The following is a 16,502-nucleotide window of genomic DNA, read 5'->3' as shown; positions in this document are numbered from 1 at the left end:
GGAACCAAACTGGTGCCAAAATCACCCTGCTGGAGATGTCCAGAAATGGGAGTCCGGCAGCCAACTCCCATTGAAAGTCAATGGGAGCTGGGCACTTACCTGCCCTCTGTGCCTTTGAAATGGTCACTTTATGGCTTTTGGAGCATTCCACAAGTTCCTACCAAACTAGACACTCTTCCCTATAACAAGGAGCAAGAGACAAGGACTGTGCATAAAGCTCTAGCCACAAGCCCAGCTGTCAGCACGATGCTCCTATCTCAGCTGTGTATTACATATAGGTCATGGGGACAGAGTAATGGGAATTTCAGGCAGCGCTAGAAGACCAAGCTTAACTCAGGCTTATGGCATCACAAGCATACAGAAAACAGGGCACCCAAGAACTGTCAGAAAACACCCATCTAAGTTCTCTGTTTTTAATCCCTGGGAGTCTGGAGGTCGGTGGGTCAGGAAAGGGAGTGTGTCCCCCTCCCGCCCTTTCCCCTCCCTCTCATTTATTAGCACCATATGCTAGTCAGGGCTTTTCCTTCTGCTGTAGGGAATGTACCTTCAGCTGCTGCTTGACAGTGAATTGCCAGGAAGCCTCCCTACAATAGATGGCAGACATATCCTACCTACTATCCTGCTTCGTCTTTTCCTTTCTGTCTACCCACAGAGCTGCACCTTACTTTACGGTTTACTCATTTTGATTATTTACTGGTATAAGAGTTTTGTGGCATTTTTTTGCGTCATCCCTTTTCTTCCAAAGCCTCGCAGCTTTTCTACATTTCCTGACGAATTCTGTCTGTCTTTCCTTCCCCATCTCCTGAGCTGCCTCTATTTCTTCAGTCTTCCCCCTTTGGCCTCTTGGTAGTTCCCGTCAATTCTTATTTTCTCAAATTCTCTCTTTGTCCTAGTCCCTTGAATCCCTCTTCAGTCCCTTTGGACCCTTTCCATCAGCTCCAGCTCAAAGTACCTCCTCCAGCCTCCATGCTTTCCCCTTCGTCCCACTTCCTCTGGCCCCGCTGCTTTTCTTTGTTCACTTCTTCTTTGATCTGTTCTCTTTCACTCTCTTCACGACTCTTCAGTCTCTCCTGCCTCCTCCTCGCTGTTTTAATCAGAGCATTCAGCATTAATCAAAAGCCCTAATGTCTTTCCAGCCACTTTTCTCCAGCCCCTGTAACGCTGCTCTGCTTTCAGTTTTATTGTAGCTGAAGGAGAGGAAATAGGAGCAATATTAGTACTGTATAGCAGGAGAGCCCGAGTGATAATACTGTGCACTGGAGCCAGAGAAAAGAGGTTTAACTTTCAAAATCTAGCAGATGGGCCCCCCGAAAGTTGAAGAAGCGAGTCTGTGTGTTGCTGCTCAGTTCCACAGCACATGCACACAAATATTTACACACAGTGTGTTTAACATAGGAAGTCACCTGTTGCGCTCTAGAGCTTTGCTGCCTTTGCTCAGCTGTACTTGATGTAATTATTCAAGGCTGTGACATTTAGGTTATCTAATGAATAGCAATCATCACCTCACTTCCATTCCTGGGATAAAGAAGCCAGTGCAAACCCCCACAGAAAAGTTATACCAACCCTCAACATCCTCAAAAACATACATCCACAATACAGGGAGTGGGACAAGCCCTCCCTCCATTTACTTTTCCTCCCTTTGGCAGTTGAACATTTCAAAATGGCAATGCCTCTAACTGAAGGTGACAGATTTGTTTTACTAGCAGACTTGAGAAATACGGATACATAAGAGACGCATGTTCCAACAAGCCAGTTGCATTTGTCTGGATTCATTCACCTCACAGAAAAGAAGAAAAAAAAAAGAAAAAAGATAGAGCCAAGACAGGCCTCCAGCCCCTTTCTTTAGGAGATCCAGGGTACAAACAAAGTTGGCCTTTCTACAGTTGATCTGCTGTTGTATTTGAAGAGGCTGTTTGTCTGTCAGAGCTGTTTGGAGAAGATCATCAGCAGCTAGATGGGGCATGTTTTAAAATGAATTGTGCCTTTGATAAATAAACTTGTGGATTGCAATCTGCCTATTTTATTTTGAGGAAAAATCAGCAGGAAAGGAGGAACCGACATTACCCAAATCACACACTTTCCATTATCGCAGTGATGGCCTGAGATAATTATGTATTATCAGCCTTAGATGCACCACTGGGGGCATGCTCCTATGGGAGGAATGACTTTAGGTACCCAAGCTCCAGTCAGCCCACATGAATCACTGAAACAGGCTTTCCTATGGTAACAGACAATCTCATTGTATAAAAAAGCCTCTGGTGACAACTACAGTGCAGCTGGCTTTCACAATGGGTAATGGCTTATGAATTGGATCATGGAAACCAAGAGGAGGTAGTGAGGGCTGAACATGTGCTGACAAGAAAGAGGCAGGACAACAGGAATCTTGTGCTGCATGTTGTCCGTGGTTCTTACCTCCTGCGCAGGTCTTCTGCCACTGTTGCTCTGCAGCTGAACAAATAGGCTCGGAGAGATCTCAGCTGCTGTCTCAGACGGACTACAGTCGCCAGTGGCTCAACATGTCTGTACAACATGGGATTTTCCTGCTGGATGTCAATCAACGGCTCCTCGTACACATACTCCAAGAACTCTTTGGCTTGCTTTGATACCTGAAAAACAAAGCACGCAGTTTAGATGTGCCTTCTTTCTGCCCTTCCTTAAATGGTTTTATTCCTCTCTCTTACGTGCGTTTGAAATCGTTATGTGAATCTGAAACCTTCAATTGGAATTTCCATTGCCAACTCTTGGAGAAGGCAGAGTTGAGAGGGATCCCACTGTGAACTTCTATTGAGAGCCAACCCCTACTTTATCGAGCACATTACGATAAAATTTAAGGACTAGTATCCTATCTTTCCAAATCACAGTGATATTCACAGCCATATAGATCCTTACCACTTCTCCAGCTGGTGAAGATCATCTACAGTATCTGTTTGATATTAGATAGTACTCTATTGAGGACATTATCCTGCCATTGCAGCGGGATGAAGTTAATGATTTATTCTAATAGATCTTTTACGTGTCTAACTACAATGATCATCAAATTACTCCTTCAAATGGCCTTTTCCTGTCTAGGAATGTTTATATGTGTTTGTGTGCATATATACAGTGATTCTGATAAGTCGGATGCAACTGACAAAGAAAATTAATGAAACATTGAAGGCCCAATCCAGCTCCTTTTGAGGTCAACTGGAGTCATCTCAAACTTTAATGGGAGTTGGGTGGGGCCCTAAAGAGAGTAAAAAGTAGGTTAACATGAGTGCAACAGAACCCATTGTATCATTAGCCATTCCAGTGGTAATTTCTCCCATATTTAGCTGTAACGTAAAAAAACACATAACACTAAAAGAACAATCAGAACCACATCCAGCAATTTTTGAAAACAAGCATAGATGAGAAATGGGTATCATTATTATTATTATTATTCATGAATCATGGTGTTTCATTTTCAAGAACTTTCTCTCTATCCCAGTCCATCGTATTGTTCTGTACATCTGCACCCACCATAAGATACTGTAACTCCCCTGGAACTTTGTGTCCTAACTGGGAAGGATACTTCCATTTCAAAGACCAAATACTCCTCCTTACCCTACTTCTTTACTTCTGCATTTTATCAATGGGGTGGGGGGAGGGGGAAGCCAGGAGCATGTGAAATGAACTGCAAACCACTTGAGACTCTGCTGTAGAAAAATGATGTGTTTCGCAATTCAATTAGCCCTCTTGGTCCTTAAAACCACTGTTTACACTGAAGCAAGGCACCAATGAATTAGGCTAACAAAGATACCTTTTACGAGGTGAACCAAAGGGCAAAGTCTACACTATAGTCTTCTCGGACTTAAAAGGCCTCTCCCCTTCAGGTACTGTAGAAGATGAGGTAGACAAAGCAAAATATGTCCTTACAGATGGTAACAGCTAGCGCAGTGGTTCTCCACCAAGGGTACATTTACTCCTTGGGGCACGCAGAAGTCTTCTAGGGGGTACATCAACTCATCTAGATATTTGCCTAGTTTTATAACAGGCTACAAAAGAAGCACAAGCAAAGTCAGTACAAACCAAAATTTCATACAACGACTTGTTTATACTGCTCTGTGTACTATACACTGAAATATAAGTACAATATTTATATGCCAATTGGTTTCTTTTATAATTATATAGTAAAAAGGAGAAAGCAAGCAATTTTGCAGTAATAGCGTAATGTGATACTTTTGTATTTCTATGTCTGATTTTGTCAGCAAGTAGTTTTTAAGTGAGGTGAAACTTGGGGATACACAAGACAAATCAGACTCCTGACAGAGGTACAATAGTCTGGAAAAGTTGAGAACCACTGAGCTACTGGCATTAGGAGCAGGTCAGGGAAGAAGGTGTTACAGTGAGAGACAATCCCAACTGCAAGTCTGCACAAAGAATAATCTCCATGTTAACAAAAATATCATACATAATGCCAAGTACTGGCTGCAGGTTAGTGATTATGCAGATCATACAATGTACATTTTTAAACACGGGAAATATCGTAAGGTGAATTAAGGGTCATGGTTCTACAGACTTTTATGGCTCAGAAGCTGTATTAAACATCCCACTCATCTCTCACCTTTTAGATTTTTTTTTAAAACAGTGTAACCCAAGGAACTGTGCTGTCCAAACTGAGGAACGGAAAATGCACTGTATCAGTAACAACCTGCGGAGGTCGGGTAAAGAACAAAATTCTTAGGATCCCAAATGTCCCAAATGCACACAAAACTTTAGCTCCACAACAGGTTGGTAGAGTCTCTTGGTTTTGTTCTGTTAGCGAGACTAATATAGCTGTGCACTAGAGAGAAAAATACAACGATCTTCATCATCACACTGATTTTACACACATTAAACCATTTAGCCTTACAACGCACCTGAGAGCTACCATACCTATAATACGCACCATTGCTCTTGTACTAAGATGGGTGGGAAGTCAGATAGCAGTGATTCACTCAGCACCACACAAGCACTCAATATCACAGCTCGGTTTGAAACTCGGGAGTTTCTCACTCCAAATCCTGTGCAAGGATCACGCATATGTATACTTTGGTCCCCATCGGCACAGCATTCAAGCACATCCTGAGGTGCTTTGCTGTATCAAGGCCTAGGAATGTGCAAATATGTGATCTTAACTTTGAGAGCAGCCAGCAAGTGGAATGTAGAAGACGGGGAGGTTTCCAGATTTCTTCCCACTGCAGAACCTGATGCCAGTAGCCCCAGGGCTCAGTATTCCTTTTGGAGAATATTCTTTCATTGTGAATCAGTATTGAAATGATGGGAAAGCCCACTTGCCTGCCAGCGGCCTCAGGGCAGATATAGGAATGAGCAGGAGGTGATATAGTTTTTTTTCATGGGGCACATTCATCAGCAGTGCATCCATGGACGCGCGCGCGCACACACACGTTAAAAGATTATTAAAGGTCACAAAGTCAAGCACTCAGAAGTTAGGAAATGCCAGAATCATGGTTGCCTGTGCAACCTTCATTCAGCCCCCTTGTGTACATACTTTATGGTACACGGTCTTTAATAACAAGATCACGTTTTTTTCCCCCCAGGACCCCTGCCTGAGGGAGTGCGCAGAATGGACAGTCAATTTATAACTCGGCCAAAATTGGGTGGATTTTCATGGGGATGACAAAAGACACGTCCCTGACACAAACGTCACCTCCCCACACACAAATTTTACATCCCTGCTCCAAAATATAGGTATGCTAGCGCTGTTCAAAGAAAAAGTCACTAGGTTTTTTTTAACACAGGCAAAACAATGTATTTTTTCCTATAGAATCATTTTCAAAAATGGCTAAATTGTTTTTGGAAAATTTCAGCCAAAACCTCAGCCTGAGATAGGAAAACTGGCAAGTCAAATTTCAGCCCAAATGGTTAAAGTCTGGCAAAGTTATAAGCAACTGAAAACAGAGGCAAGCTTAATAATAGGTGGCGCTACCAGCCCTGCCTATAACACACAAATACAAATGCATATAATTTTATTAGAAACACCAGAAAACGTCATTCAAATACAAGTATTAAGACTGAAGAGTGCTCTGTAGCCTAAAATGTCAAAAGAACAGGAATGGGGGGAAAACAAGGATCAGTATTTTTTTCTGGAGGCTGCCATCTTGTACTTCAGAATCTAAACATGAAAAGTCAGCCTCATTGTAAACTCTTTCGAGCAGAGGCTGTCTCTCTTCTTGTGTTTGTGCAGCTCCTAGCATGCTTTTGGATGCTACTGGAAGCAAACAGCAACACTTACTACTTTTTGCATGTAACCAAGTAAAAGTTGCCAGAGAGAAGAGGTTGCATAAGGATAGGAGGAAGAGATAACTAAAAGATTATCTCCCTCAAGAACATGAAATACTCTACTATGAAACAGACTGAGAACCATAAGCAGAAGTGGGAGTTGGGAGAAACTGTCTGAACTATGATTTTGGTTAGAAAACTCCAGTTGCTATGTAAGGAAGCCTGCAGAAGCATGGTGAATGGACAAGTCCTTTGAGAGGGTTTCTGTTAAATAATCAAGGGATTCTTTTCCTTAGTAGCCAAATGCTTTTGTATACAAATCTCGAGTAATTCTCAAGATCCAGCACACGATAAAGCTCAACTCAGTGGATTTCTCCTGACTTCTGTTTTTTCCAGGGGTGAAAGTAATTTAAGAGGACTTACCAGTATGCAGGGCTGGGGTCCTGAGCAGGAGGGCAGGGCCTCAACCGGAGGGGGTGCGGCGTTTAAATCTGGCTGCAGTAGCAGTGGCTGAGAGCACTGGGTCTTTAAAACGCTGCCAGAGCCGTGGGGCTCCCAGCCACCATTGCTACCCCGTGGCTCTGGCGCCAATTTAAAGGACCCAGGTCTCTGGCTCCGGCTGCGGTAGTGGCAGCCGGGAGCCCCAGACCCTTTAAATCGCTGCCACTACCCCGGGGCTCTGGCAGCAGGGCTCTGGCAGTGATTTAAAGGGCCAGGGGCTCTGGCCACTGCCGGGAGTCCCGGCCCCTTTAAATAGCTACCAGAGCCCCAGGGCTCCCGGCTGCTACCCCAAGGCTCCAGCAGCAGAGCCCTGCAGTGATTTAAAGGGCCCAGGGCTCCAATCACTGCCTGGAGCCCAGGGCCCTTTTAAATTGCTGGCCTGGGGAAGCTCCCCACTGGCTGTGTACCAGCTCTTGCTGGTACGCCATACCAGACCGTACCAGCTTACTTTCACCTCTGATTTTTTCCAAATCTTGTCCTGTCAGAAGCAGACAGATGGGATCTTCTCCGACTATGAAGACCAAGAGTTAATATTGTACATGCTGTTCAAGTGCAATAAATTCCAGGGAACAACTGAAAACATGTACCTAATTGTATCAGCGTTACCAGACAAGATCAGACACTGGGGCTTGCTCCCTCAGCTTTGCTAGTGGCAGATATAACAGGTGCCAATGAACCTTGCAAAGGGGGACGAGATGGCCGGGGAGAAATTATTTCATGTTCTTCCACCACAGTTACTCTGTTCACAGGTTGAGTGACTGACACATATTCTAGATAGCGTGAAATACAGAAGCAGTCAATAGGTGGAAGCCACACTCATGTTCTCTCTGATATTTCACAGGACTGTGCTGAGCACGGTCCACTTTGACAAAGCCCTGTTCCTATCAGCCCCCCATCGGTATATTACGCATCAGGTTGGAAGGTGGCCTCCTGCTGGAGCAGCTCCTCATGTCCTTGATGGACAAGGCTGCCTCTTTGGTGAGGCTTTGGAGCGCGGTTCCATTTTGGGAGTGCTGTTCAAGAGATCTATCTGTGTAGTACTGGCGGAACACTCAACATCAAGGTTGCTGCAATGGTAGTGGATGAGGATATCCTGCTCTGAAAGCGAGTCCAAGAGAAACAGAAATCATTAATACTAAGGATACCTCAGGAGAGTGGGATGGTGTTTCTGTCTCTGCCAGACCAGGACATATAATCAATACACTAATAAAGAGTCATGCAGCTACATTATTGCTATTAAGTACTGCAGGCAAAACTAAGAAACTTTTTTTTTTTTTTTGCATCTGAAGTATCTAAATGGATTGTACAGTAGTGACACGGCATCACACTCTACATCTGAAGTATGAGAGAAAGAGAAAATGGAGATAAATGGAAGACTAAGGGTTATCTCAGGCCAGCGTGCTCCACAACAGAAGAGGATTTGCTTAGTTCCAATGAAGATAGAAACAAGGCATAAAATTACAAAATCCAATATAAAGAGGCAAAACTAACAGATTCCCTTAAACCTGATCAGTTACATAGTGGGCTAGAAGACAAAGGATGGCCTTGTGGTTAAGTGACCGGCCTGGGACTCAGGAGACCGAGATTCAATTCCCAGCTCTGCCACAGACTTCCTCTGTTACCTTAGGCAAGTCACTTGATCTCTCAGTGCCTCAGTTCCCCGTCTGTACATTGAGGATGACGATATTCCCCTACCTTGGTGGGGTGTTGTGAGGATAAATTAACCCTCCTGAGAGACTCAGCTACTCCGGGGACATACGTTCTTACAGAGAACTTGACACTGCTCCCAGCCAAGTGAATGTTCACAACTGTATTGTGCTTTGGCAAAGTGAAAATTGAGAATTTCTCACTGTTATAATCAGAATTAATCTGATTTTAAATTGAAGCCTAAAAACTCTATTCTGCCTTTATGCCCTAACTCTCTGAACACCGGCAGTTCCTTTTCTCCTGTAGCCAGACTGTTTGAAATGGTACAAGTTTTAAATTCTAAATCAAAAATCCAGTGTCTCTTCTTTATGGTCTCAATGACACACCTTTTCACTAGAGTGCCTGCTTTACCATCCACTTGATCCACATCAGAGGCCCTCATCCTATCCCTGTCCAGCGAAATGAGTGGCCTTTGGGAAGGGCATCCAAAGGAAAATAATGTAATATCTAATATTCAATATCTGGCCTCTGGGGAAAAAAAGAGATCCTTAATCTCGTTATGCAAGAACTTTATTAACTCCTTAAAAATCTGATATTATTTGGCATCAGATCATCATTTTTCTAATGGCAGGCTCTGGTTTTCTTTAATAATCTCTGTCTTTTGACAAATTTTCTTCTTCAAGAGAGCCTGCTTTTTCCCCTAACAGAGCATTTACCAGTTCTTTTATTTCCTTTTCAAATAACTCATAATAATAATATTCGCAGACGTTAAACATCAAACAGGCTCTCCTAACAGTGTCTGTTATGTTTGAAGCTTTAGTACAATCTCCCTTCCTCATAAGTCTGTTATTGTTTCAGCACATTCCCCCTGCAATGCCAAAACAACACCGTTAACCCTATGAAAACATCCAAAAGAAACGCATGTTCTATGCACCATTTCTCTGGTGTCCTTTGGGAAACATGCTAAGATGTATAAAATAGCCACTAGTATATATCTGCCTGTCTACCATTCATCCATATTTGCATATCTATCTGTACACTTATAGCATTTGAGTGTAAAAAAAAAGAAAGGTAAAATTCAATCTAAAGAACTGTACTTATCTTCCACCTCATCCTCATACTATGACGATGTGCAAACCTCTCTCTTTACATTACTTCTGTTGCTTATGCCCAGGGAAGTGTTGACGTGCCATCCTTCTGCTTTTATAAGACGACTTGTGCTCAGAGATGAAGTCCACTATGTTCTGAAACTAGAGAGATCTGATTTCCCATAAGATGGAATTCCATAGGACTAGTGCCTGCCACCAAAAAAAGCCCGGATCACCACGCTCTCCTCTTGGGATCCATCAAATGTAGAGCTCCTGAGAATCACAGCTCTTGGAACTGTAGCGAAAGAGGCAATGTCTTATGTAGCCAAGGTCCAGTCCATGAGCCTAGGGAGGTTGTGGAATATCCATCATTGGAGATTTTTAAAAGCAGGTTAGACAAACACCTGTCAGGGATAGTCTAGATAATACTTAGTCCTGCCATGAGTGCAGGGGACTGGACTAGATGACCTCTCAAGGTCTCTTCTAGTCCTATGATTCTATGAGGACTCTGAAGATTAGGACCACGAGAGCAGGTAGAGAAGAACCCCTGCTTATTGAAGTACTACAGCAGTCATGAGTGGGGCAGCCAGGAAGAGAAGTGTGGCACCGTGAGGGAAGAGACATGGAGGTGGCTTCTGCAGATTTGAAGACGTGCTGCGGAGGGGTAACAGACTCAGTAGGCAAGACATGTGAGAGACGGGGACAGATGAACTATCAAGAATCAGGGCCTGCAACAGAGCTGGTCTCTGGGCAATCTAACGATTACAGCTGGCCTGTAGTCGGCTAAATGATTGGTCACAGAGCCTGATGGATGATGTAGGTGCTGACTTCGTGGCACCCATGGGCAAAGGAGCTTCCCATGCTTCCAGGAGCACCCACCCTGGAGCACCCATGGGCAAAAAAAAATAGTGGGTCCCACCGGCAGGCATCCACCGGCAGCCCCGCCACTCAGCTCTTCCCTCTCCCTGCCAGCGCCTCCTGCCCGCCGCGATCTGCTGTTCAGCGATATTCCAGAGGAACTGGGGTGGAGGGGAGAGTAGGGGCAGGAAGAGGTGGGGCGGGGCAGGGTAGGAAGAGGTGGGGTGACGGCAGGAAGAGGTGGGGCAGGGATGGAGCTTGGGGGACGGGGTGCAGTGGAGGGGGTTGAGCGCCCTCCGAGAACTCAGGAAGTCGGCGCCTCTAGGTGGAAAGAGTCAGCAGACCAGCTCTTACACCGAGCAGCAGTTTGGCGGCTGCTTAAAACATTTGCCCACAACTGTTATGGCTCCTGCACCTGCTTGTTCCTAGACTGGTTCCTCTTTGTTCCAGTCCTGCTCCTGCCCTGTTCCTGACTGGGACCCAGCCCTGCTCCTGCCTTTCCTCAATCTAGGTAACCCGGCTCTGACCTTCAGCTCCGACTTCCGACTTTGATTCCCGCTTCAACCACTAGGCACGACCCCTCCCATCCCGCTCAGGAACGGGATTGACTGGATAATATTAGTTGATTGTAAAATTAGATTTTAACCTTCAGCATCATTTGTGTTTCTATTACATGGCATTCAATGTATTTCTTCTCAAACCAACACGCATGAAGATTACCTTGTATTTTGAAATGTCCCAGTTATGAACCAGCCGTGCGGGGATTAGAAAGTTGTCATCCACATGGCAGGTGCTGCAGTAATACCATCCGCTGTAACTGCACACCTTGGCTTTTCCATTGGACAAGCCTATAGGGCGCTGACAACCTGGGAAAAGGAAAGAAGAAAATAATATTGATTTTGTATCCTTTGCTAGTGATGTTCCATAGGGTGCGATAAGGAAGTTAATTAACCACTTCCCAGATGAGAGCGGTTTTAGAAGATGAACTGTTTTATATCCCTTGCAAATACCAAAATTCAGCATTCTGCTCCAATTTCAAAAATGTCTACTAATTTTGGGCGCCCAACTTGAGAGACGTACACCTGATTTTCAGAGGTGCTGAGCAGCACCTACAACTCCAACCAAAGTCAACGGGAACCACGGGTATTCAGCAATCCATTCCTACCTGTCTCAAAGCTGGTCACTCAAAACCTGAGGTCCCCTCAGAGTTGTGACCTGACATACACACAAAAACAACATACCTGGAAAATCACTTCTTTTTTACATCCCAAATCCTGGGTTCAGGACTTTGAGTGTCTATCATAAGAACTGCCACTGTTGTAAACATCTGAAATATAGTTAGGAAGTGCTGTTTTGGGCGGCTGTCAGATTGTGAGATGTTTCAGGGCTTAAGGGTGAATCTCAAACACCTGTCTTGTAGCCAAATAAGGAAAGAGAGGAGCAATGGTTGCCAGCTCCGCCCCAGACTTTACTCTGTTCCGACACTATCAACATCACTCTCATTTGGTTTTGGTCCTGACAAATGAACAAACACATTTTCCTTCAAACGGATTCGCTCTCGTTGTCTCCCCAAATCAGATGTTTGACTTTTGTTGTTTACTTTTGAAAGAGAGTCAACATCGTAATTTTCAGCAATATTTTTCATTTGAAAAAGGGACAGTTTCGCAAGACAGCCATGATCTAGAGACTACTGCTTGAGCAAAGCCTTAACACCACGTCTTTCATACAGATGCATACCACCAACTTGCATAACATCATTTATTTGTGTACTAGACCCTCCCACCCACTGCAAAATCCTTTATCTGTTGCTGACTGGATGAGTGCAAGCTAGCCATCTTCTAACAATGGGCACTGAACTGGTATAAAATGGTCATACAAAGGGCACTGAATTGGCACGTACAAGTAAACCACACACTACAATGGCAAACAATAACTACCATATTAACAATAGGGAGGACTAGCTTTATTAATTAGATGCCATGGTTTGTTGTAAACATATATACATTGGGAAGGATACATGGGTATATTTCTTCTTTTCTCTTTTGTCACAGACCCAGACCAGTAGGGTATAGGAGTCTGGTAGAGGGCAAATATACTGGTCACTGGATGAGTAGTTTTTTGTTCCTTGAGTGACCAGAGCAGGGGCTGCACTAGAGTAATCAGGAACCTGCAAGAACCAATTAAGGCAGACAGGCTCATTAGAACACCTGCAGCCAATCAAGGCAGGCTAATCAGGGCACCTGGGTTTAAAAAGGAGCTCACTCCAGTCAGGCAGGGAGGAGCCAGAGGAGAAGGAGCGTGTGTGAGGAGCTGGGAGCAAGAGGCACAAGGAGCTGAGAGTGAGAGGGTGTGCTGCTGGAGGACTAAGAAGTACAAGCGTTATCAGACACCAGGAGGAAGGTCCTGTGGTGAGGATAAAGAAGGTGTTTGGAGGAGGCCATGGGGAAGTAGCCCAGGGAGTTGTAGCTGTCATGCAGCTGTTACAGGAGGCACTATAGACAGCTGCAATCCACAGGGCCCTGGGCTGGAACCTGGAGTAGAGGGTGGGCCCCGGGTTCCCCCCAAACCTCCCAACTCCTGATCAGACACAGGAGGAGTTGACCCAGACTGTGTGGAAGATCACTGAGGTGAGCAAATCTGCCAATAAGCGCAGGACCCACCAAGGTAGAGGAGGAACTTTGTCACACTTTGTTGTGCTTATTATTAATAATCACTTGTATTACGGTAGTACTTATTTGTATTATGGAGTGCCCGATCAGGATCAGGATCAGGATCATTGTGTACCTACACAGTGAGAGACGATCCCTGCCCTGAAGACACTATAATCCACGGCCAGGACTACAATAGACTCTTTTGTCAGTATAACAACATTGGTTCGGGCTGTGATTTTTTACCACATCTATGCCAGCAAAAGCCCAAGTATAGATGCAATGCTTTTGCCATTATAACTTTTTTCATTTGGGAAACAAGCATAAATTACACTGGTAAGCTACATCTACACTAGGAGGATTTGCTAGTACAGTTAGACTGGCAAAGGCAAACCTTTTCCAGTGTAGTCGAGGCCTAAATTAAATGACTTCTCCTCCCCACCTCAGTATTTGATGCTACTTTGGCCGTGTCTACACTAGAAAAATTTTGCTAGCATAGCTATACTGGTATAGCTGTACCAGCAAATCCTCCTACTATAGCTGGATCTTATACCGATGTAATTGTGCTGCTGGCGTAGCTTGCAGCAGGTCCCCACAGACACAAACCCATACAGACAAAAGTACTTTCACACCAGTATAATTGCAGCTACACTAAATTATATCTAAAGTAGAAATGCTACAGTGGCACAGCTGCAGCGCTGCAACTATGATGCTGTAGCGTAGATACTTACTCCAGCGACAGAAGGAGTTCGTCCACTGCTGTAGTAAACCCACTTCTCTGAGAGGCAGTAGCTAGGTCGATGGAATTCTTCTGTTGACTTCGCGTTGTCTACACTGGGGGTTAGCTCCATCTCCACTACCTCTCTAAGGGATGTGAACTTTTCACACCCCTAAGCAACATAGCTGGGACAACTTAACTTTCTAGCACAGACCAGCCCTAACATTTTTAAGGTGCTCAGATACGATGGTAGTGATCATATGTGATAAGTTCCCAGTGAGAGAGAAAACAGTCCACTCACAGCATGTTTGAATAAATCAAACGAAGTGCCATACGGCTTTTTAAAAAATTCTTCTGATATTGGATTCACTCTATTTTTTTTAAAGTCATATTTCAAGAACTTTTCCCTCCACACTCTGACAATCATTGAAAGCCCTGTTGCCTAATAGAAAACTAAAAAATATTCTAAAAGTAAATTTTACTTGTAAATCATATTTCTACATTCTTTTCTTCTCGTGTTTTCATTACTAAGAACATGGGCATGGGAACAGGATCTTTGTTGCCAAAGGATTCGTGTGCTTCTGCCACACACTGCCATCACCAAGCCCCCGTGATATCATAATGAGTTGCTGTGGAGACATCTGTGAGATCATAGAGGATGTTAAGGAACTTACGTTGAAAACTGCAACTCATGCAAGTAGTCTATTGAACTCAAAGAGATTTGTGTATAAAGGTTTGCAGACCCACCGAATCAGCAAATAGCAGCAGGAGCAGATTAACTCCTAAGCAAGAAATATCTCCTTATCATGCAAGCATCCCTACTCATGAGATACAAGGGGAGAAAAACAAAAACCTGAAAACGCAATACATCCCGTATCAGCAGAACTTCGCTAACAAACACTTTCCAAAGTGTCCTATGAGAAATCGGCAATTCTTGAACATGAACTAAAATAATCAACTTATTCACTCTACTTTAGGGCAGAACAAGCTTTAGAAAAAGGCTCATAACTTACTTGTTACAGATGAATATAAAAGTAATTCTTTCAGCTGAAAATTTAAAAACGCAATTTTAAAAAGACAATTGAAAAAAAAAAGTTTTAGCACTTATTGCTGGTCCCAAACTAAAAACATGACACACAGGCATGCTATGATCAGGATAGCACATAAAATGAGAAGTCATAAATTATTAATAACATCTCTCATAGAACATTTTCCATCCAGACATCTCAAAGAGAGTTACAAAAGTAGGTATTATGTCCATGTTACAGATGGGTAAGCTGAGGCAGAAGGCCCACTTTAAAAAAAAAAAGAAAAAAAAAAGATCTACTGATTTTGAGTGCCCAACTTGAAACACCTGAGAACTGATTTTCAAAGGTGCTGAGGTCCCATGCCTGTATTTAAAATCCCTGGGAACTGCAGGTGGCAAACACCTCTGAAAATCTGAATTTAGCTGTCTTCCAAAAATGGCGGCACTCAGAATCACCAGAACCTTTTAACTGTCTGGCCTTATAGTAAGTAACTTCAGCAACATCACACAACTAGTTAGTGGCAGCGCTGGAAACGGAATCCCATTTGGTGCCTCCCAGTCCCTGTGCCCTCAAAACTGGACGATTCTGCTTTCTGATGCCCACAACACTGCTTTCCTTTCCAATATCGGAACGATTGATTTGAAATATGAAACAATGAAGAACATTTACCATGACTGGATGACACATAATTTTAAACTAAAGCCAAATTTGGCGCACAAACACTTTGACCACATCCCTTACAACCAGCCCTCGGTAGCAAATTTACCTAGTCTACGAGACAAGTAAATCTGAAGTGACTATGCAATTTTGTAGCCCTAGAAATAGTCCAATATTTTCATATTCCCATCTACGCTTAACAAACATGTATCTAGGGTAGGATTGCTGACTTATTTGTTTAATAAACTGCTTCCATATTAACCAGTTTACAAGAGTTTCCACATTTATACATAAAAACACAGCGAGACGTGGCAAAGTTAGGAAGCACACCTAGCTGGTGAACTCTGTATAGATCAACCGTACCACTAAAAAAAAATGTGTGTGTTAATACAGAAAGGTGCAGTGTTAGAACAGCTGAAGAGATTTAAAAAAAAAAACTACACTCTGTTTGTCTGACATGCCATTCTATTAGCACTGAAAGATGCCAGTAGAATGGACTCCCTGTTGCTATGGTACCGATGTTTTTAAAAGCATAACAGAAGTAAGTCTTGCCTCTCTGAAAAGAAAACACAGAATGACACCCCTCCTCTCAAAGGGCAAGATGGAGAAGTCTGATTAAAGTGAACACGCACCTTTCCCAAGCAGAACGGTAACAGCTCATAAAGTACAATAATGTTTGATTAGCAATACACCTTGGTACAGTAAACACTGCAGTGCCCCAGCCTTACCAAAAAGCAGCAGCGAAGGATCTAAATCCTTTTTTGCCATCAACTGCCTCAGAATTTCAAATCACAGTGTGAGCACAGAAGATTCAGAGTTTGTGCACTAAGTAGTTATAGTTTTTGGATGTATTACATGTAGCCTTCTCTTATAAACTGGATGAAATACAGTAACATGCGTGATTTTATTCTCTTTTGAGTTTGTACTGGCTGATTTATTCATGCGTGGTGAAGCCACAAGTGAATTATACAGGCCACTCCCAACTGAGCGCCACTAAAAGCTTTACAAACATTACAGATGATCTGGTATTTCCCAGAAACACTATTCTGGAAAGCTTTCCAAGTCTTACTGCAACTGTGTTTTGTATCTCTCCACATAGAATGTTAGTTTGCATTAG

The 16,502-nt window shown here is 43.5% G+C and overlaps 1 protein-coding gene across 1 annotated transcript in view; it reads right to left on the bottom strand.

Annotated features, from left to right (window-relative positions):
• PLEKHM3 (pleckstrin homology domain containing M3) overlaps positions 1-16,502 on the bottom strand; it is a 127,700-nt gene that overhangs the window by 62,176 nt on the left and 49,022 nt on the right. Inside the window, exons 4-5 of the mRNA XM_032765032.2 lie at positions 11,055-11,200; positions 2,413-2,606 (exon numbers count right to left, since the gene is read on the bottom strand). Coding sequence (XP_032620923.1) covers positions 2,413-2,606; positions 11,055-11,200 — 340 coding nt within the window. The remainder of the gene's footprint in view (positions 1-2,412; positions 2,607-11,054; positions 11,201-16,502) is intronic.

The sequence above is a fragment of the Chelonoidis abingdonii genome, chromosome 10, assembly GCF_003597395.2.
Source record: "Chelonoidis abingdonii isolate Lonesome George chromosome 10, CheloAbing_2.0, whole genome shotgun sequence".
Lineage (NCBI taxonomy): Eukaryota > Metazoa > Chordata > Testudines > Testudinidae > Chelonoidis > Chelonoidis abingdonii.
Note: the sequence above shows the minus strand (reverse complement) of the source record. Positions and strands in the feature narration are given on the sequence as shown.